The 22626-nt window shown below is 49.7% G+C and overlaps 1 protein-coding gene across 4 annotated transcripts in view; it reads right to left on the bottom strand.

Annotated features, from left to right (window-relative positions):
• The window catches only part of NTRK3 (neurotrophic receptor tyrosine kinase 3), a 219031-nt gene that overhangs the window by 162877 nt on the left and 33528 nt on the right, over positions 1-22626 (bottom strand). For all 4 annotated transcript variants that reach the window (XM_048317172.1, XM_048317173.1, XM_048317176.1 and 1 more), the window contains 2 exons: positions 21401-21472; positions 2753-2821 (listed from right to left, as the gene is read on the bottom strand). In XM_048317172.1, coding sequence (XP_048173129.1) covers positions 2753-2821; positions 21401-21472 — 141 coding nt within the window. The remainder of the gene's footprint in view (positions 1-2752; positions 2822-21400; positions 21473-22626) is intronic.

Here is a 22626-nt window from a genome sequence, read left to right as displayed (position 1 = left end):
ACAGTTTTGGCTTGGATGACTACCCTCCCTCCGGATCCATGATTTCCTGATAGCACAGGGGCACTGGAATTCAGTATAAGGCATCACTGGTGAGCCTCTGCACCCACTTGTCCCACCATCCCTCCACACAGACTTAACCCTCTGGAGAAGAGTGGACTACATGTCCCTGGATTCTTCCGGCCTCTCCACTGCTGTGTACAAATGCTGCTGCTCAGCCTGCCTTCTTCACACTTTGCTGTCTCTGCATCAGTCTCTGCTGCTCACCACTTTCTCCCTTTCCAGAGAGTTTTGGCGCAATTTCAAGTCCTTGGCTGATGTCAATCTGCAACTCCCTTTCTAGCTTTCACCAGTGTTTCACACTCGCTTTATGTGGGCCATGTATTCCATCGCCTTCCCAGGTTCTGGAAGCCTCCTTGGAGCTCAGTGTGCCAAAAAACTGTCTCTTACTCACCCATCCTCTGCATTTCTAAAAAAAAAAAAAAAAAAAATACAGTATTTCCCACTTTTGGGGATCCATTAGTAATTTCTTCCCATCTTGGAGATCTGCTCTTCCTCACCAACAGGTCCCATCCTTCTAGCAGTCAGGACCACAACCACCCCACAGTAGGTAACATGTCTTTACCTTAATTCCCAACATCTTTATGTGAATGATTATTCAGAGCCAATAGCTCTGGCTACACCTGTGTACTGCCTTCTTTCCAACAAATCCAAAGTTCATCAGGACAGTTTCATGGCCCCAGGAAGGACACTGCAGGCACATCCTCCTACCCCTTAAAAACTGACATCCCAGTGGGTACGAGATAAAATACCCCTCTGCTGTCATGTTTGGGGACCAGCATCAGCACATTATTCTGGTAACCCCCTCCTAGCTGTGCTCATGTGGATGGAGGGTCCTTAGTAACAAGGAACTCAGAGAGGAACATTTGTCAGGAAGCACCTAAAGCAATTCCTTAGCAAAAGTGAACTTGGCCAGGCTCTTACTCCAGCCCAGCCAACAGCAAGGCAGCCCCCGTGGGCAGGCACATTTGTAGGTCTAAATTGCTCACTGGAGCTGGTGCCAGAGGTTGGTTTGCCAAGACCCCTTTCACAGCTTGGAGCAGGAGAGGTTCAGCTGAGGCTCCTGCCACACACGATGCCAAAGCTGCCCATGTGAGGCCGTGGAAAACACACACCACATCAGTACTGCTTTCCCACCCCACCATGACTTCCTACCAACCAGCCCTGTGATCTCCCACGCTTCTTTGTGCATTACTTCTTTCATTCATTGGGGTTTGTTATCCCCAAGAAAACTGCTCTGAGCACAGCTCCAACTGGAGCCAGGTAATTCAGCTCAGTCCCACTTGCCATACTGCAGAGTGCTGGCCCCAAGTGACTCTGCTGACACCATCCAAAGCCACCCTGAGCACACCAGCTCCCTGCCAGGAGCATCATATCAGAACACAGATGTATTCATCAGGTGAAGTACCCTTTGCTGCCCAACAGCAGCTTCTCAATTCCCTTTGTGCTTGGTATTGGTCTTTTGAGCCCGGCTGGAGCTGGCAGACCTGGGATGTGCCTGAAGAAACAAAATATGACCAAATGAAGCAAAAGCACATAAAACCAAGCCCCTTTGGAAGTATTCCCATTAATCTGCAGGCTCACCATTACCCCAGGCCCTGGGAGTGCCTCCAGCTCAGGACTGCAGCCCCATTTGCTCCTCCACTCTTGGGTCTCTCTTGGGTAACAACCATCAATCTGAGTTTTGCCAGACAGTGCAATGACAATAAGTAAAGGTCTAAGAATACAAATGACTCATGCTATTAAAATTGAAACCCGAGCCAGGCTTGAAAAATATTTAGAGCTGTAATCAGCAAGGAGACGAATTATGAATTCAGCATTTTAACTCTGCAAGCCAAATTTCCCCATCAGAAGGGCGTTTCTCCATTTTCTAATATCACTATTAGTATTTTTCATTTAACAATTTGACAGAAATAAAATACACTGCAGTAACACTGGTGATAACACACTTACTCCCACTTGAAAGACTGTCTTTATTCTTTCATAAGTCACTTCTAGCTTACAGCTCTATTGATCATCGTGAGGATGAATGGAGCTTCCCAGGATCCTCTGGGACAAATCCTACATATATATTTTTTTATACCCACCAAACAACTATTTCTAAAATTCAACAAAACAGGTCATCAGGGCAATGCTCCATTGATTTCGTGTCCACTTATTCTTCAAGCATGATGCTGAATGCTCTATCAATAATTCAGCAGGCTGAAGGCCACCAGTGCCCCAGGAGATATAACTATCTCATCATCTCCCACATCAGAGCTGGAAGGTGCCTCTGTTGCTACAGAGAAAGGGAATCATCGGCCTAAATGCAGGGGTGTCTTGTAAAGCATGTGTACCAACTAAAGAAAAGCAGTTATCCCTACCCTGCAACAGACGAGAGCAAGTGTTTGAAGACATTCACTCAAAAATCTGGCCTAGTAAGTATTTCTAATGTGCTCGCAGAGTTAGTCAACCATTTACTACTCCAAGCATGACTTGTTCATCATCCCGACATTAATTAGGCAGCTGCTGTGAAGTTAAAAGAGAAGCAGTTCTGCTCTGGTACTCCCATACCCAGGAAAGCCTCCCAAGGATGTTGCTGCCCACTGGAGTTTTAGGTAATTATTTGCTGGCTTCAAAATAGCTCTATCTGGAAATCGTTCCTCCTCTCAGCCTCCTGTCTTTTCCCAGGAGATACCCCCAGGGTGGGACTTACAGTTCAAAGAGTCGCAGTGTCTGGAAGAGTTGCCATGACAGAGTGGTGAGCCGGTTCCCGGAGAGGTCTCTGAAAATTAAGGGGGAAAAAAGAAGAAAGAAGTCACTGTAAATAATTCTTCCTGCACACGGCCCTACCACCTCCACAGAGCTCATCATCCTCCTTGATGGGGAGGCTGTCAAGCAGTTTAGAACTCAAGTCCAGATTTCATAATGGGAGAGTCTAATGAGGACAAACCCAAATGAACCCTTTCTCATTTTTTTTTTTTTTTTTTAAAGGGGAAAAATGATTTATATCCTGCTGCAATGTTAAGGGGAAAAAAAAATCCAATGTCTGACTCTTGCCCGTGCATCTGGAGCTCAACCAACCATAAGCAAAAAGAACAAGTCTAATTTCAGAACTTGAACAAAAAATTAAGCACAAACCTCACGTTAAAAATAGTAACAACCAGGTTCAAATGACAGCACGATGATTACCCAAGGTGTTCTCATATGATCTGCAGTAGCTCTGCGTTCCAGGTGTCCCGGAATGGCTGTGTGCTGCTTGCACCCAGGGGTACCACTGCTACAGCAGCCAACAGCTCCCCATCCCTCTCTCCATCTGCCCAAACTTGCAAAAACATAAATCTCATCCACCTGGGAAAGCTTTGCAACCCAGCAGATATCTTCTCTTTAACCGAAAGCCAGAGAGGATGAAAGAATGTAAAAGGAACTGAATTAATAAAAACAAGAGGAAGAAATGTGTCTGGAGTAGGGTGAGCAGAAGGAGAAAAGCCCCTGGTATCTAACAGCACAAAAAGATGGCAGTGATACACATTCTGTCCCGGCCAGCCTTCCCAGGGACACCTGGCCAGCCTGAGAGCCACCAATCGAGTGACCAGCCCATGGGGTGAGTGAGCAGAGGAATGGGTGATCACAAGCTCTGGGAGAGCCCCAAATGCTCACAGAACACCTCCAGAACACACAGGAGGTGCAGCCTCACATCCCTCACTGAATCCATCCCTGCTGTGAGCTGCAGGCAGGCAGGGCAGCCCAGCTTGAGGCTGAGGATACCCCTCTGCCTCAGCCTGGCCCACAGGGAAGATCGATGAAGGGCCAGAGGCATGAATCATCTGAAGTTCATTCAACTCTGGGCTGGCCAGAGAGGAGGTATGACCCAAGGCAGCCCAGCTGTGCAGGGCTCAGCCCCCAGTCCCTGTTTGATTTGCAAATAAGTGCTAAAATTAACCCTGAATGGCTCCTGCTGGCACAGGTCTGATGCACGAGGATTTGGGATGACAGATGCATTTCTTCCCTTACACTGGGTCTCAGCAAGGGACAAACAATTCTGGTCCTGTCCCACCTGCACAGAACTCTTCAATTAGGAGTGGAGATGCTGCTCACACAGCAGAGCATTGTCCCAAAGCCTGTCCACGAGCCTGGCAGAAGAACAAGCCCAAACACAATGATGGCACAGCGCTGCCTTTTTAAATTCTGGCTCTGCTTCACATCAGACTATCTTGCTGTGGGAACCACAGCAAACCACAGGTACCTCATTTCACATGACTATGATCCCACCATTCCCATGTCTGTAGACAAACTGCTTCCAGTCTCTGACAAAGGTGGTAAAACTGGCAGGTAAAGCTAAGAAGGGGGGAAGGAAAACATTGCAAGGCTCCCTCCTTTATCCACCCCAGGGCACTGAGCATCTGGAAATTTTGCAAAGACAGATGAAAAGTGGGAGGGGAAGGAGCAACTCTCTGTTACTGAAAAGTGAGACAGTAAACTCCCTCCCCCAGCCCAGGGAGAAGAAGGAAGCGTAAAGGGGATGCATGAGAGACAGCAAGATGTGGGAGAGAGGCAGAAATGCAGAGGAGGGAGTGAATCTCGCTGGAATGTCCTTTCTCAAAGGTCATGTTTTGCTACATTAGGCAGAAATGTCAAGAGAAAATTGGATTCTGAAAGAGAAGAGAAAAAACAACAGGCTTTCCACGCAAATAAGTGAATCAAAAATAGCATGATCGTGTTATTACAATTTAGGACACAGAGAGATGGAGAAAGGATACATCCTCACTAATGCAAGGAGCTTTGCCAGGCAGATGTGCTCCGCTTCTCATCTCCTGCAGTGCCTGGAAACCAACTCCTACCACCTCCTCCCTCCCCCAGACAACAACCCACAGCAAGCATTAGGCAGAGAGGAGATGGGTCTTCCCTTGCACACATCTGGCAGGAGACTCTGCTCTCAAAGGGCAGAGCAGAGGTTTGATCTGACCTGACCATCAACTTCTGCAGGGCTGGTCAGGGGGACACACACCCACGGCTCTGCTTCAGACCAGCCTAGACACACACACAGAGGAGCGTGTCTGTCACTGGAAACAGACACCTTAGATACTTCAAAACCTCACAAAGGTCCTTCCTCAGGCTCAGACCTCAGCACAGAGACCGAAAGGGGCTGCACACAAACACACATCAAAAAATACACCATTTCGGTCACAAAAACTCAAAAGGTCAGAGATGCCAGGACGGGGATTCCACATGCAAAAGGGTACAGCTACTGACATGCGCTGCAGAAAGTAGAGCTCCTCCAGAGAAACCTCACTGCACAGCAGTGATCTGTCCCCAGAACAGATCCAGCCCACATGCTGGATGGGGCAGGTTTCCTGGGGAAGTGAGCATGTAATTCTGTAATTAGAGATGGAATCACAGTACATGCACATGAGGAGAGATTAAATTATGGCTCCACAGGCGAGGCTCTGAGCTCCAGCACTTTAACTCCTGTTAGGTGCTTGCAAAGTTCCCCCCCTCTCACAAACCTCAGCTGCACACACCAAGTTTCCCAGTGCTCTGTACAGCATAAATGGGGAGGGTTGGGGAAAATCAAGGCACTCACATCCAGGACTAGTCCTCTCACAGCTCCAAATCAAGGCCTCTCACAGGCCCATTCTGCCTTCCTGCTGCATTTCCAAGGCCAAAAGTCTGCTGCCACCTCCAAATCCCTGTTACCTGCAGGGACGTGAACCCCCATCCTCCTATGCTGTGGCTGGGCAGTGCCAGCTCTCTCCTTCCTGACCCATTTCCTTCTCCCTCCCAGCTGGCTGAACCACACTACTCATTGCTCTCCAACCACTCCCAAATATTTCTCAGCCTCAATTTCCTTGTCCATGCCCAAATTTCCTATTATCTTCCCCACTTTTATGTCCTCCCACACCAACACCAGTGTCCCAAGACATCCTTTTCAAAACTTTTCCCCTCCAACTGGACCAAGAGCCATTCTGCTGACCTAAGATGTCCCTGAGCAACACCAAGTCTTCCAAGAAAAATCTGCCCTTTGACAAGATTTCTTTTCCTGCTCAAAAGGAGGGTGCAAGTGTTCTGTAGCAGGAGAATCACCGGTATTTTCTAGCTTGAGCAAAACAGCTTCTTTCCCAACCTCCCTTCTACCACCTCACACATTTGAGAAAGCTCTTATGTGAGACCAGAAAGTAATAATAAAAAATAGAATCAGCCAGGAGCAGACACCCAGCACAGAAAACTTCAGCCTGAGCAATTAAAATTTGGCAGAATTATAGGAAAGTGGAAGCAGTCCTGCAGCAGTGTGCCAGACAACCTTTATAACAGCCTATACATCAGCTCCACCTGTAACAAAAAAGCACATCACACGTCGAGGAAACACAGGCAGAGGGAGGCAAAATGCCTTCCCTGTGTGTTTCTCAGCAATGAACAGGAGCCTTTCTCTTCCAGGACAGATCTGCCATCAGCGTTCCTGGAACGTATTCAAACTGTTTCTTTGCCACGGGACATTTTCTCCATCACTCACAGGATGCTCTTTTCCATGGAGACAGTCTCTAGAAGTAGCTGCCAGGGTGCTTTTTACCTCCAAAAAGAGTTGAGTAGAGAGAGGGGGTTGGATGGAGCTCATCTGGACCAGGTCCAGGGTAGAGCCACCCAACCCACCCACGGCTGAGGCTCAACACCACTCCACAATGCTCCTGCTGCAGCAGCTGTGCTCCCAAGGCTCCTGCTCCTATCCCCACCAGCCTTCTCCACCAGCACCTCCCTGTACACCTCAAGGGCAGGCTGTCACCACTGAGTGACAGCTAAATCCCAGTCCTTGCTCTCTCCCTCCATCCTCTTCCTACATTTCAGGAGGGGACACGCCACATCCTGCACACTCCCCCACAGCTCCCACAGGCACTGCCAAGACCTCGCTGGCGACCAACAGGGAAGGGGAGGTGACCTTTGCCATTTTGTGGCAGCATGAGGGACAGATGGGGCCATGGAGTGCACCTCCTGAACAATCTCCTGGGGTTAAAAAAGGGATGGGTGAGGGTGGGACAAAGAGGAATCTGGATATCTGCAGACCAGAACAAGCGGACTTTAGTGCAAGAGGAGACAGCATTTTTAGTTTTCCCTTAATTACCCAGCAGCCAAAAGTGTTTCCACTATTAAAGCCATTTTTATTCAGCTAAATTAAGCCAGTTGCCTCATTAATGACACCAACAAGCAGGAGCCCCTGTAATTAAACTGTAAGTTATTTTATGCAGTTCAGCTCAACGCAACGGCAGAAACGCTGCTGCTGGGGAGGGACCCTGTGCACCTGTCCCTCCTCCACGCAGCTCCATCCTCCACTTGCCCTTGTTTCCAAGCTGACACATTTATTTCTGCATGGGAGAAGTTTTTCACACATTTTAATAACATGGTGCCACTATGAAAATCCTGACTGGGAGGGATTAACTTCACAGAGCAGCTGGGGCTGAGGGAGCATGAGCAAGTGCCTGGCAGAAGTGCAAGGAGAGATGCACATCCCTCAGCTGTGGTCCACAGTGCTGGATATGCTGGTAGCACCACATGTGACTCCCTCGATATTTGGGCACAACAGGTGCTTCCCATCATCTCACAGCTCACTGCTGGGTGCTGGTGGCTGCAGGAGAGGGGAATGTCACAGCCTTACATGCTGCTGTAGGGGCAGCTCTGTTCAGGCTTCGTATCTGCAGCAAGTAAGCTGTTAAAGCTTTTGGGTTTGAACCAGAGAAATGCTGGAAAGTCACTCTGGGGCTTGCTTATCCCTGCCAGATAACTCCAATGACCTCTAAAAGCACTGTTACACTCCCCATCACCCTTCCTGCCTGCCCATCCCCCTCCTTTCTCTTCCTGTTTAGTAAGCAGCTTTGCTCGTTAAGGGAAAAAAATGTACTGTCCTCCCTTAATGAGTGTGCTAAAATTACCCCAACAAGTCCCAGAAGCTGTGGCAGGACAGGCCTCCCCACAAATCAGGCTCTACAAATATTAGACTCAATTGGAATCTCCAATAGCTCAGCCCCAAGTCCCAGCAGGACACGCTTGAGACAGCCTGGAAAAGGACTGGGCACTGCCAATTGCGTGCAAGCCTCGCATGGCCGGAAAGCAGAGTGAGCAGAACAGGATGTGCCATTAAACTGGTCAGCCTGAGATTTCAGAGCTGCCAGGAGTTCTTCTGGATCTGCTCCCTGTTCAGGCTCATCACCAGGACACATATATTGGTGCCATGGAGGAGTGAGACAGTTTACAGAGGGCCTCAGCCATGGTCTGGCATTACCTACAACACAATTCTGCTCCTTAAACAACATCCCTGCAACCCCCAGGGCTTTTCTGACCCCAAACACAGCAGAACCAGAAAATCTCCAAGGTTCAACCTTCCTTTGTGCATTTGGGCAACAAAACTAAATCCTTTCTCCCATCCACAGGTTCTGTCCTGTACCACTTAAGGGACAAGTCACATAGCATGTGCCCTGATATAATCATCTCATTCCCCACAAGTTATTTCTTGTTCTAGGGCTCAAAATCTGCAATAATTTCCCAAACTCAGAGCATCCTACATCAGAGAGGAGAGAGGAACCATCATGGGTGACACACAAGAAGAGACCCTGCCACTCCACATGCACACCACTGGTCCTGGAGGTGTGATACTGGAGGAAGGAACCACCAATCCCTCCGCATTTCTCAGTTGCAGGACCCTGATTTTCAAATTCACTCTGAAACAGGGCTGAGGGAGGTGGAAGGGGCTGGTCTTCTGCACTGTTCTTTAAACAACAGCATTAAAAAGCAAAAGCTGCAGAGCAAGTGGGAAGGCAATAAGGCACCACACCTCTGTCACAGGGCTCCCAGAGCCAGTGCCAGCAGCACATCTGACCCACGCCTCTCCTCCCACTGCCTCTGCAGTGCAGCAGCCACGTCCTGCTGCTGCCTTCAACCCAGCCCAGCCTTTATCTTAAAGGCCATCTCCTACCCCATGACACTTCCACACCCTCCAAGTCATCTCTGAGGCATCTCCCAGCTGCACAACGCTTTGTTCAGAGACAAATCACCCCTCAGAGTTTATTGTTGCTCACAGTTGCGGTTCAGCTCATGGTACAGATGGGAAGGCGTCACCAGATGTGGGTCACGCTGTCCCCTGTGCTTCGAGGCAGATCAGATGCAGGGATCTGGCCCTCTGCACTATACTCATCTCACCCTTGTTGTGTGCAGTCTCCATCGCTCTTCTCCAAAGACATCTGGGCTCTCAGAGGACTTGAGTAAAGGTTAAAAGCTGGGTCAGCCCTGCAGTTGCTTTCCCTTTGCCTGCCAGTTTCCCTGCAGGGCAGAGTCCAGCAGCATCCACACAATAGGTCAGTCTTCTGCTCAAGGAAAAGAAAAATCACCTTGCAACGGGCAAGAGCCTTTCCCCATGGCTGCCCTCCTGCAGCCAAGAGGTCCTCAGGGCTGCACTGCCCCCAACCCATCTCTTCTGTCCTAAACTGCAGTAACTCTAGATCCATTAGACTGAAATACTACTCTATACTGGGCTCTGCTCCTGCTTTGGCATGCAGAAATAATACTGGAGATGTGTGCTGGCTGAGGACAAGGGTTGCCAGCTGCCAGCTCCAGTGAGGGGCTGGGTTTATCCAACCCTGTTTTTGCTTCAAACTGCATTGTTCTTCAAGCTGGGAACAGAGAACGACTGGGGAATGCCTCCTGCTCACGGGTTTCCAGTGAGCCCAGAGCCAACCCGATCTCCCTGTGTGAGAGAAGAGCTCAGAGCTGTGGCAAGGCACAGCTTGAGGAGATGGCATGGGAAGGAGAGCCATGCCCATGGGGCATTTCCCAGCTCCTCTGAGTGCACTATAATTAGACTTTGATGGTATTAGAGGTTTTTTCCAACCTTAATGACTCTATGAGCACCAGGCTCCCAGGATCCCACGTTTCCCACCACCTCCCCCTCAAATACAGTGAAGCAATAGAGACAGGTGCTCATCAGGAGGTACCACCCCAGCTGGGAGGTCACTCCAAATGCCCAGGCAGACAGGGGGAGAGCTGGACAAGGTCCATGTGAGAGCCTCTATGTCAACACATCAAGCGCAGACATGCTGGGAAATGTTCTGGTCTTGCCTCTTCCTCCTGAACAGGGACTGTGAGCTCAGCTGTTAGAGGGCTCCTACACCAAATTTATATTAAAAAAAAATAACTTCATATCTCCCCACCTACTTGGATGCCCAGAAATCAATGAGCCTTGAATAACCCCGAAGGGGTTAGTAAAAAAAAAAAAAAAAAAAAAAAAAAAAAAAAAAAAAAAAAAAAAGCTAACAGCTGGGCCTGAGCCCCAGCTTTCCTGACTCAGGGAGGGGTGCCAGAGTCTGGGATGGACTGGGAGGGTACCAAGAGCTCTGCAGAGCCTCTGAAGAAAGGAAGGGGTATAAATATGAGAGCATATATATATATATATCTCCAGCAATAGCAAAACAACAGGGCATACGGCAGGCTGAGCTCTCGGCAGACTCTGCTAAATGGTTTCCAATTAATTAACTGATTACATGATAGAACAGAAGGGGATTCAAGTGAGTGCTGTTGACCTTTAAGAATAATTAATATCATCAGGATAGCAAAACTCGTCCAAGAAAAATAATTAGGAAGATTCTAATATTGCCTCCAAAGATTCTAATATTGCCACATCGAAAGGGGTGAGGAAGGTTCTGGTTAATTCAGAGGCGTGGTTCCCAAGTATTTCCTAGCAAACCCCGTTCTCCCTTACACTTGCTTCCACCTGCAGATCTCCCACATACATGTGCTTCTCCCTACCTCAGTCCATCCTCCCTCTCCTCTCTAGATCCATTTTCCCTGTCACCTCTTCTACACCCCATCCCCCCTCCACTCTCCATTTCTTCCCTAAAGACACCTTGCTCCAATCCCTTGTTGGAACCTCCTCTCTCCAGCCTGGTCCCTGTCCTTCCCACATCCTCATCCCAGAGTTCCACTCTGCCTTCCTGAACCTCAGGAAGAAGCCCTCGTCCCTGCACATGACACCAATCCACTTTTTATCTCCACTCAGCACTGGCATCTTCATAGGCTGACAGAAGGCAAGCGCTATGTGTAATCCCAAAAAAACCCTTCCCTGCTTTTCCTCAGCAGTCAAATCCATCACAGAGGCTGGTCTGGGAAGCAGATGTAAGAGATGCACAGCAACAGGAGGAAGATGGGAAATGCATGAATGCTCCCCTCCATTACACCTCACCAAGCACATGAATGCTCTCACCTCACTATGTTTCCCTTGCTTCTCCTTTCCCAGTTTGCTTGGCCCCAATGTCATGCATGGGACAGGGGCTGGAAAGCCATTCAGCAAAGCACGAAGTGTAGTGCTGAGCTTCTCAGGGAAGGTAGCCTGAACACATTGGGAGTGAGGTCACATGAGCAGCCAACATTTCTTGAGGGAAGTGTGAAAAACCAACCCTGGAATGAAACCCACCTTTGCAGTGAATAAATAAATTTCCTCTGCTGCTTTATTATCATTAAAACTTCTGTGGCTTGACACTTCACTAAATTATAGATAAAAGGAAAAATGGTCTTCCTGGGCTCAGAAAAGCAGGCTGCTGCCAAAACCCTGTGTTTACAGCAGCTAATGAAAAGAAAGCCTGCCATTAGCCTGCAGCACTCGCCCCACCTCGGCAGGGAACAGAGCTACCTGCACCCCCAGCACTGGGAGCCTGGCAGCAGCAGCTGGGCACCACGGGGGAGCAGAGCTGGGGACAGGCAGGGGCAGTGGGCCGGCACGGGGAGGTGCCCACGTGGGGAACCAAAAGGACCATGCCATCAGCCAGCAGAGATGGCAGCTGCCACCTCACATGCTGTGTGGAGCCTCCTGGCCACAGCAGGAGGTGAGGCTGACTTGCTCCAGCTACGCCTCATCAAATGACAAGAAAAACACACAGACAGCACCAAGCAGGAGCTGCCTCGTGCCAGGCTGCTGCCTCCCCCTGGTGTCTGGGGGGTGGGCACGGGGAGCAGGCAGACAGCAGGTGCCTGGGGCACACCTGAGCATGGGCATAGAAGCGCCTCTGCCCAAAAACCTGTCTGCAGCACCTGAGCGCACAGGGAGGAGTCATGCTCGGAGAGGAGGCCTGCCTGCAGCCACACCTGAGCCATGGCATGATGTGCCCCCTGACAGCCCAAGGCACCTTGGCTGAGGGGGACAGGGAACTGGTGGTGTCTTAATCCAGCCAGAGCCCAGTGAAGCCTGCTTGCTACACTCCACGCTTATAACCACCCCAAAAGCAGAAAGAAAGATGCTTTGCCTTTGACAGTGAACCCTGTCAAAACAAACAGGAATGTCTGCACACAAAAGTTACGTTTTACCCATTCTTCGCAATACATTATGTACTTTTAAAAAAAGTATGTTTTGCTGGTCACTGTGAGGAATATTTTCAAATGGAAAGACTAATCACCACAAAGCACCGAGTGCTTCAGAGTGCAGCAGGCATTCCTTCATTATTCTGAGACAGCAAATTACCCACAATTATCAACATGCACAACTGGATACAGCAAACATTTAGCCAAAGCCCATGGATTGTGGTTGCAGCGAGGTTGGATGGCAGATGTCCTAGAGAACTACTCATGTGAGAAAGCCCCAGACAGGAGCCGGGTAGTGGTTTGCAAAACAAATCCATTCACGCTGCAGAGCACAGTCAGTGCCAGGAATCACTGCAGTTCAGAAAGTTAGTATCCACAGAATCTTAGAGCGGTTTAGGTTGGAAGAGAGATCATATTATAGAGATCATATTTTTCCAAGCCCCCTGCCATGGGCAGGACACTTTTCACTAGGTCGGGTTGCTCAGAGCCCCATCCAGCCTGGCCTTGAACACTCCCAGGGATATTGCAGGTATTGCGGCTGTCACACAGGCAGGCTGGCTACACCACAGATGGAAGAATAAAGGCACTGCTGGCAGTGAAACCAGCCTGGGCACCCCAGAGGCAGGCTCACACCCCACGGCTTGAGCCAGCTTGCAGCCGCAGCCGGGAGTGTTCAGGCGCTGCTCCCTGAGAGCCAGGCTGGGGCTGGAAGGTGAAGGAGCTTATTCCAAGAGAAGGCAGAAGAGGCAGGGGGCAAACTGCAGGCTGGGCTGGGAGGGCAGGGAAGCCGGGAGGCTTCAGCGCAGGCAGGGAGCCGGGGCCGGGGGCCGGGCGGCTCCAGGGAGCCGGGGCCGGGGGCCGGGCGGCTCCAGGGAGCCGGGGCCGGGGGCCGGGCGGCTCCAGGGAGCCGGGGCCGGGGGCCGGGCGGCTCCAGGGAGCCGGGGCCGGGGGCCGGGCGGCTCCAGGGAGCCGGGGCCGGGGGCCGGGCGGCTCCAGGGAGCCGGGGCCGGGGGCCGGGGCCGGGGCCGGGGGCCGGGGCCGGGCGGGACGGGGCGGGCAGGAGCAGCCGCCGGCCCTGTCCGTGGTGCTGAAGCGCGGCCTCGCGGGGCACCGGGCACGGCCTCACCCCGCCGGACACCGGCGGAGCTCCCCGGGAAGCAGTCCCGGGAGTGCCCAAGCGTGACTTCAGGCATGCCGGAGGACAGCAGGCATGAAACATGGTCAATCCTCAAGCACTAGCAAGGCTAAAGTCATGGTCACCCCCAGCTCCCCGGGGAGACACACCCCTGGCTGTCACTGGCAGCCCTATAAACACCCCGCAGTCTCTTGCATCCGACGTAATTAACAGCTTATCCCCTCCCAGATACAAGTAAGGGGAGGGGTTGGTGGGAAACTCCACCCTTTGACCAGCATTCTAATAAAATTTTATAATTCCAATAAAACTCACGACTGCCTAACTTATGACATTTAAATTCCTGCCTTGTCACACACCATCATGAATTAATGTCCCATCATTCATGCCGTGTCATATCTTAGTGCTCAAATAGCATATGTTCTCAATGTTTCTATATTTCTGCCCTGGTGCTTGTTGCCAATACATCAAAAAGGGAAAAACCAGCCCTGCCATCACACTGTTAGTAAACTAGGACCGTGGAAAGAAAAATCCCCGGAGAGATAAATTCTGTGGTCACTTAACTTCCACTCATCCTGTCATGACTGTTCATTCCCCCAGCATTTTTCAAGCAGGTTTCCAAGTCCTCAGGTACCCCCCTGCCAAGGAGGGTTCCTCTTCCCTCTGCAGCCCCTCTCACACTGGCACGGACAGGTAAGAAATGCTTTGCACCACAGGGTTTGGGAAGGAAGCAAGAGGGACAGTCAGAAGCTGTTTCTGGAGCACTTCCATGCTGCAGTGATCTCAGAAGCCTAGAAACAAGATCCATTCCTTGACACACCCAAATCTCCAGAAATCAGCTCATTCTGTGCTACTGGTGGTCTCAGAGATGCTGTGAGGTTTAACCAAGGTACAACTACATCTCATTTTCAGCATCACATCCAAGAGGAATGTTGTGCCTCTCTTTGAGGGGAAGCTCACCACAAGACATCCACCAGGCCATTGCTGCACAGAAAAGACTAGGTCAGAGGCTGACACCCCCAAGCCCACCGACTTGTCTGAAGTTCACATTTTACTCCCATCTTGGAAAAAAAAAAAAAAAAAAAAAAAAACCTTAAAAAAATTTAAAAATAAAATAAGAAAAAAATCAAATCCAACCAAAAAAAAAATACAAAAACCAACAAACCACGCATCATTGTAGGAAGAGCTTCAATTTAAACAGTCTGAAGACTTTTTTAAAGAGTGGATGGGAAAAAAATGGGAGCTTTACAAAAACCACAGTTGCCCATTTCACATGTCAGTCAAAAGATGATCAAATTTCAGAAAGGGAAATAACTCTCACAATGTAACTGGAAAGATCATCTCAACATTTCAAAGGAAAGAAGGAGAGACAAAACCACAGTAAAATCCCAAGAGCCCAGGTACCAGAGTGCTACTAGACATTACATAAGAATCCAAGTAGGCAAAACTTATTTGTGACAGAGTGTAACTCATCTCACATTGCAACAGCATCCCACAACTCAAGGCCAGGTTTCATTAGAAATCATACAAGGTGTTATGCCTCAAATAGATCAAATAAAAGCAGAGAAAACAAATGTTATTCCAGATTTTAAGACAGGGAACTGAAGCAGGACAAATCTTGGCACAAAGCATGAAGCGCTTGAGTTGGAAACGCTCTCTCAGGTCCCACTAGAGTACATCAGTCACAAACTCACCACTCCCCCTTCTATCACAGAACAATAAATCTTCCCCACAGCCAAGCAAGGCAGCCTGCAGCCAGCAGTTGGTTACCCAGCCCTATGAATGCAAGTCAAATGATTTCAACCCAGCCTGAAGGAAAGCCACGGTCCTGCAGGGAACTGGTCTCTCCTCTGGCCTTGTGCACAATGGCTGGTAAAACGCAGGACCCACCTCTGCCACTGCAGCAAAAGGAGTAGCTGCAGTTAACTGCTTATCAGTCACCTGCGGCAGTAAACCGGGAATAAACACGCCATCAAAGCCCTGCTGCCGATTAGCATATCAGCAAGGACCTGCACTACACTGGCATCCAGGGGACAAAGCAGATGGGGAGCAGAACAGGAAAGTTTATGGAAGCAGAGATGTTACAGCTGTTTATTCTAGTGGCTGTGCTACAGGCATGGCCAGAATTTTCTAGGACTAGAGACATATGGGGGGAAATGGCTCCCTGAGTAAATCACAGCGATTTGATCTTGGAAGGGGCTGGAGCAGGAACATCCTTGGAGTACAAATGGGAACCAAAGAGTACCCAAGTTGCTGCCTGCTTAGGGATAGTAAAGGGATATTCACCTAATAGAACTTAAAGGCTGTTTAAAGCTTTCTCATGCTTTTCTTATTTTGCCTATATTCATGGAGAAATTTGCCTCCTATTTAGGAAATGCAAAACAAAACACATGAAACTATCAAAGAGGTGGTTTAGGCAAACGCATTTTACTCCACCTTCCCAGGGAACTACAAGCTCACACGCTGCCGTGCGCTGAGCCCAGCTGATGCGCACGGCCTCGTGAGGCTGCATTGACTCAGGAGCATGGATGAGAAATCAAGAGCAATTAACAAACAACAGGTTTGGGTTAGGAGTCTGTCAGGATGGGTATCACAGCAGTGCAGTGGTGAAAGGACAAAGCAGGAAGAAACCATGGAGAAGGAGGAGGAAGGGTAGCAGGAGATCGAGAATCAAGGGGAGGGTTGCAGGCAGGCACAGGGCCTGGAGCTGGTTATGGAACTGAGCAAAATAGAGAGTTAAATCCTGATTCATATCTAAGAACAGCTCTTTCAGAGCAAGACAATAGATTATTAACCACAGAGCAGGGGAAAGTGACCCTCAAGGCATGACCGAGAGGAAACAGTGTTCCACTTGGAATAATTCAGAATCTGATACTTTGTTTATTTCTTTATTTAGTTGGAGCCCTCAGTCAAGCTCCCAGACTCACAGAGCAGGGGAAGTGAAGCTTGCCAGCCTCGGAAGAGGGTTGTCTGCAGCCCTCTGAAAGCACAGAGGCCCCAGTTTCTACAAGTGCTACGAGTCCTGTCCTGACACAGCACTGAAGAAGGCAGAGGGCAACTCACCAACTTCGTACTCCCTCAGCATCTGCAATTTTCAGGGGACACAGCCCTGTATCTTTCCTATCAAGGCCTAAACCCATAACATATCTCTGGGAATCCTCATGTCAAAGCTACAAACTACATTCAATACCAAGTCACCAGTTCATTTGACACCACACCACTGCCTGGAACCAAACCAGGACACTGAAGCCGACCCCATCAGAAAACATCACAACCTACAGAGGACATTCTGGGAAGCTCCAGATTAATCACAGCTCAGATTTGCCCAGGAAAACAAGTCAACAGGCAAAGCAGGCCCCTGCAGCATTCCTGCCAGCACATTTCAGTTATTCCTCAAACCTCATTGTAGGGAAGAAGAACGTGATCACACAGATAAAAGTGCCTGACCACACCATACTCAAAGAACAATTCCACTCAGCACAAACCAGCCCAGGGTCTCCATCTTTAAGACCTTTGGGTGAAGGCTGGAAGGGAAAGTTTGATCTTCAACCCTGTCCTCGCTCTGGCAGGCAGCACTGAGAGTGCGCTCTTTGATAGAAGCTGTGTCTGGGCTGGCCCACAAACTAATTTGGAGCATGTATAAACCTCCAGAAGACAGTTTGAGTCTCTGATGCAGACAGAAATGGCAATTATTAATTTTCTAAATAGAAATCTGACTACTTAAGCCTTATTTAAAAGCATGCCTGTCTCTGTAATTACACAGCCTTAATTTGTTTTCTTTACTACACAATAAATAAGGTGTGTACAATTACCCTCTGCAAATACAAGGCAGTGCCTCCTGACTGGCTGGTTGGGTACACAGTGGGCCAGGAAAACATTTAGAGGGAATCATAGCCTCTTAAGTACCTGCTCCCAATAAAGGGTGACTCAGGCACTGCAAATAGCAACTTGTCTGGCTGCAGGCACAGCTCTACTGTCCCACAGCCAGGGAAGGACCTGTCCTCCCTCTATACACCAGTTCCTGGGGCACTGTGAAGCTGAATTCCCCTGTGGACTTCCCAGTGACTAACGAGGAACATGTTAACGCTGAATTCTTCCCCACAAGACACTACAACTTCTCTTTACTCTGCCTGGTTTCATGATATGCATAGGAAGTTGATAACCTCCTGACTTGTAACCCTCTATCAAGTTCAGATAAATTGGCCAAAGACTCCCAGTGTCATTAGGAGGACAGAGAGAGAGAGAGAGCATGCCAGGCTCTTTCCCCAGTAAGCTGTGCTAAACACAGCAACATAGTAAACATGTATTCAGATGGTTTGTACGTCTCAAATTTAGGAACCATACCACCCTAGGGTTTTCTCATGCAGCCTCAAGCCACAGACTGAGGTTCTGGCAACACAAACATTTCCTCTTTCAGCTGCATCACCTGTTAACACCAACATCCAGAAGCCTTGGCTACAAGGGCTCCATCTGCCACAGCCTGGACCTGTTGGTCCTCACATCCAGTGCATGAGATTGTCCAGAGCCATCCCTGTAATAGCCAAAGGGCTGCCAAAGATGCACAGAAATTGGCCCAGGAACCCACCAATGCAACTTCTCACAGTGAGATGATCTCAAGTAAGGGCACAAAATGACACTGGAAGATGTCCAGTTTAGATCAGACACACATCCACTCCTAGTTAGCACCCAGCCAGTGTTCGTTTTAGAAGGACTCAACTGTCTCACCCCAGCCACCAGCAGAGGAGGTGGATCCATGTTGCAAAATCCACTGTTACATTTTGGATTGTCTCTGTAGCAGTGATAGACTCCACATCACCAATGATCAGACAAGCCACAGGGCCCTAGTTGTCCTCATTCAAGGAGAAGGAAGAGGACACCAAAGCTATTTCTAGATTCGCGCCTCTGGCTCACAGTCACCCACCACTCCTCCACTCATTAGGTTGGCCTCAAGCCCCTTGCACTTAATACAGCTAATTTCAAACCTAATAAGGGCAGGCACGACCCTGCCAGGCAGCACTTTGGAGCCCTCTGAGGTCTACCACTTGAGCAGCTGAATGCTGAAAATCCCCTTCATGGGTTTCCCACCTTTCCTCCCTGACTGTGTGATGGGGAAGGGGGGAAAAAACCAAGCCAAGCTTCATCCAAACCCTCACAAACCTGAGCTCTTGCAATTAGAGCTGGGATAAGTGATCTGCTTGTGATTGCACAGCTGGGGTCTGAAGACAGATGCGTGCACAGAGGAAGGGCCAGAAATAGATGTTACTTGGAGAAGGCAGAGCTATCTGGCCCATTTGAAAGGAGGAAACCTTGATGAAAGGCACTGGGAAAATTCTCAGTTCAGCAGGAAGTGTCAATTTAACCCAGGATGGGAAGGGAGGTGTGTGTGAGGTGGAAATAAGTTTTTGAGACCTCAGAACTTGTACACGAGCTTCAAGTGAAAAAAAAAAAAAAAAAATGCTCAGACCCAGCTTGTAACACCCGACAAAGGTCCAGCCCAGGGTCCCCACCACCCTGTGCCAGCCCTCCCTGGCAGTGTATTAGGCACACTTTTCATCTTATTGACTCAGCTTCACCAGCAGCCATCCAAACAGCCATCAAAGGAGAAGGGAAACCAGAGCAGCAGCAAAAATGCATAGCAGTAACTCAACAAGCCTTAAGCTCCATCCCGTGGTCCCAGCCCTGCATGCAGCTGCACCACGAGGGGATTGGGACAGTATCCTTCACTCCCACCCACTACTGTACCTGGCTACAGCAGCCCAAGACTTACAGCAGAGTGACATTTCCATTAATCCTTTTATCCCTGGCTCCTACGTGCAGAGGCTGCAGGAAATGTCAGGCCTTCGAGCTGAGCTCCCAGGGAGGCAGCAGCTGCAGAGCAGCCAAGGAGGTGCCTTGATGTGCTGGCAGAATGCTGAGGCCACGGAGGGGATCCCGGGTGGCACCAGGCTCCTGCCAGGCTGTGTAGGGCCTCAGGAGCCACTCTGGCTGCCAGGGAGCAGTGGCACCATGGTCTGAGAGCCTTTGGGAAGCAGCAGGGAGTCACCAGCCCTGCAAGCACCAGGTCTCCATCCTCGGCTGTCCAGCATCCCCCACGGGGAACATCCACCTTGCAAACATCCACACTGCCAAGTCCCAGGAACAGCATCAAAACTCACTGGCAAACACCAACCAAATAATATACTTACTCGCCTCGAGCTCCAAAAGGCAAGGAAAGAAAGATGTGAAGAACGTGATCAATCTTATATGGCCCAAGCAGTAAACAAACACATATTTCATCACCACGTACCAATCCTAACTCTTGACAGGAGATGGATGTGGGGTTTTTTCCACTCACAAAAGTAATTCCAAAAGACAAAAACAAACACTTTGGGGAAAAGCAGCAACAATTGCCTGTGTACACATTAATGGCACATTCAGCCTCAAAGCAAGCTGACATGGCCTTCTGAACTCCTACGACATCCAAACTAATTTCATCAGGAATCAAATGTTATTCATTTTATCTGCTAGATACATAAACAGCAACTGCACAATTGACAAACAACCCTCCAAAAAAAAAAAAAAAAAAAAAAATCAATCGAGAACAGTACAGAGAGAACGATTCCGCTTCCCAGGAATAAACAACTACACAAAACACAAAACAAATGCTACAAATCAAAATAACAAAGAGCAGAAATCAGGAATATCCCAGTGGTCAGCATTAACGAAGGTTTATTATGAAAATATGCAATTCTTTAAGCTCAAAAAGGCTCAGTGCATGTTCACAATGCCCTCAACTATTCATGCCCCTTGGTACTGCAGATCTTCTATTTAGCAAGTACTTTACTGTCACTTAGCAACTGTAAATGATTTTCCAAAAAGGAAGCTTTTGGGGTTTTTCAGTTCACATCATCTCTGAGCAGACATCAAAAGACAAATCTATCCTGCTCTGCAGGTCGCATCCGTCTCCTTGCCCCAGGAACAAGTCTGTATCGATGGCCCAACGCACCCACACACTCAAATGGATGCACTTTTCCACGGAAGAATCCACTAGCACCGCTTTCCAAAAAGCAGGGATAAACAGTCTCCCATTCAGCCCATCAGCTCGTGCCTGAGGCCGGAGCCTCTCACCAACCCATTTTCACCTTTTATACCTACAGGGGAGTAGAGAGGGGTTTGATCTTGGACACAGTCTCTTGGACAAAACATTTCAAGCCCACGGAGCGCCTTGCACAGTGCCCTGAAATTCAGGCTTTGTTTTATCACCTTGGGAAAAGTAAATACACATCTAAAAAAGAAAACAGTGCCCTTGGCCCCAAGGATGTGGAAATTCCCCGTGACACCACTCCCCAGCTAACAACGCCCCAGCAGCTGGACACTCGTGCAATGTCCCAGGATAACAGGGCTCCAACCTCTCAGGCACAAAACATCCCTACCCCAGGCCCGCTGCAGACACCAGTTTAAGAAGTCAATTAGGAGCAGAGCTGGCAGCACCACGCCCCAGGATTTGTGTCAGAAAAGCAGCCTTTGGTTAAAAACTAATGAGCGGGGCAGGCTCTGGCTGTGTGCTGGGGCGGGCGGGCGGCCGCCCCAAGCTCCGCAGAAAGGGAAATGTGCGGCAGCCACCAGGCTGCTAATGATGCAGCGCTTGTTAGAGCGGCCATCAAAGCCAGGGCAGTTCTTAGGAACCCAAACCCCTCAGCTTCCCAGCAGGAGCTCTCCCCGTCCTGCACTGCAGCCCATTCCGCTTCCCCGTGCGTTTGCTTTTCCGTCTCCTGCCCTTTCCCACCTCTGCCTCCCTTTCCCCATCAGCATTCCCCTTCCCTCTCCTTGCTGTCCCCCCGCAGGCACTTTTGGGATCCGCCTAAGGAATCACATTTCCATAGGGAGCAGAGGGAACGGGGGACAGCAGCCGCTGGCACTTACATGTAGTGCAGGTGAGGGTTCTTGGCAAAGGCTCGTGGCTGGATGTTTCGTAGTCCTGAGTTCTTGATTGTCCTGCAGAGAGACGCAGAAGGGCAGCAATGCAGTCAAGGCAGACAACTGCTCCAAAGCCCTGCTCAGCACACGAGGTGTGCTGGGAGCCCGCGATTCCCAGGAGGCAAATCTGTCCCCGGGCAGCCTCCACGAGCTACAAGCAAAGAGGGAATCGGGCTTTTCATCTTCATCTGATGTGGTAACACAGCACAGGCTCCGCGCAGAGCGGCTGCTGGGCGAGGCTCTGCTCCCACATCCACCAAGGCTTGCTGGGGTGGCACAGGCTATCTCCTGCTCCTCTCCTCTCCCTCCATCTACACAAGTAGCACTGCACAGCAAACCTAACCCCCAGCAAAGTCATCTCCCATCTTCATCCACAAGAGGAAGCCCTGCTGCTTGCAGCTCTAATAAGGAAGGGTACTTTCCATAGGGAATTATGGTTCTTGAAGGGAGAAGGATCCTTTTCACAGCCTGCTTTGGAAAAGCTCTATCAGTACTATGATCAGGATTTATCAATATTCTCAAGCACGTGGTGTGACTATTGGGGGTGGTCCTGTGCAGGGCCAGGAGTTGAACTCGATCATCTTTGTAGGTCCCTTCCAGCTCAGCATGTTCTGTGATTCTGTGAATGTCTGCTGTCCCTGCTGCTTTGTGAGGTGAGGAGAGAACAGCAGCCAGCCTGCTTAGAAGGGGTTTTGTGTGTTAGAGGTACAGCTTGCTGGAATTTGGTTACTGAGTGCTCAGCCCCATACACTTCCTCCAGCCCACATGGGAGCTGTACTTAATGTAGAGCTCCCAGTGAAACACATTATTAGAGTCTCTGATTAGCCCTGAGCAACACTCTGCATCTCACACACACAGCATCCAGGGGGCTCACAGATCCAGAGGATGTAGGAGGGGGAATTAAGAGACTGGGTGGCATCCTTGCTTGGCCAGGCTTCCCAGGCATATGGAAAGTTGCTTCAATCTCATGGACCTCAGCTCCCCCTCTAGGAGGCACAAAACTGACCTCTCCCCACGCTCGGAGAGCTGTGCAGGGAGATGCAATTCCCTTATTGCGCTGCACCACCGTGATGGTAACTGCACTAAATGGGGACCAACAGCCCAGCAATGAAGGATTGGTGGAGACAGCTGGAATTTTACGTTGTGCGGCTGGAATGAGTCAGAGCAACGCT

This window comes from Corvus hawaiiensis, chromosome 13 (genome assembly GCF_020740725.1).
Source record: "Corvus hawaiiensis isolate bCorHaw1 chromosome 13, bCorHaw1.pri.cur, whole genome shotgun sequence".
Classification (NCBI taxonomy): Eukaryota; Metazoa; Chordata; class Aves; order Passeriformes; family Corvidae; genus Corvus; species Corvus hawaiiensis.
This window is presented reverse-complemented; position numbering and strand designations above follow the sequence as displayed.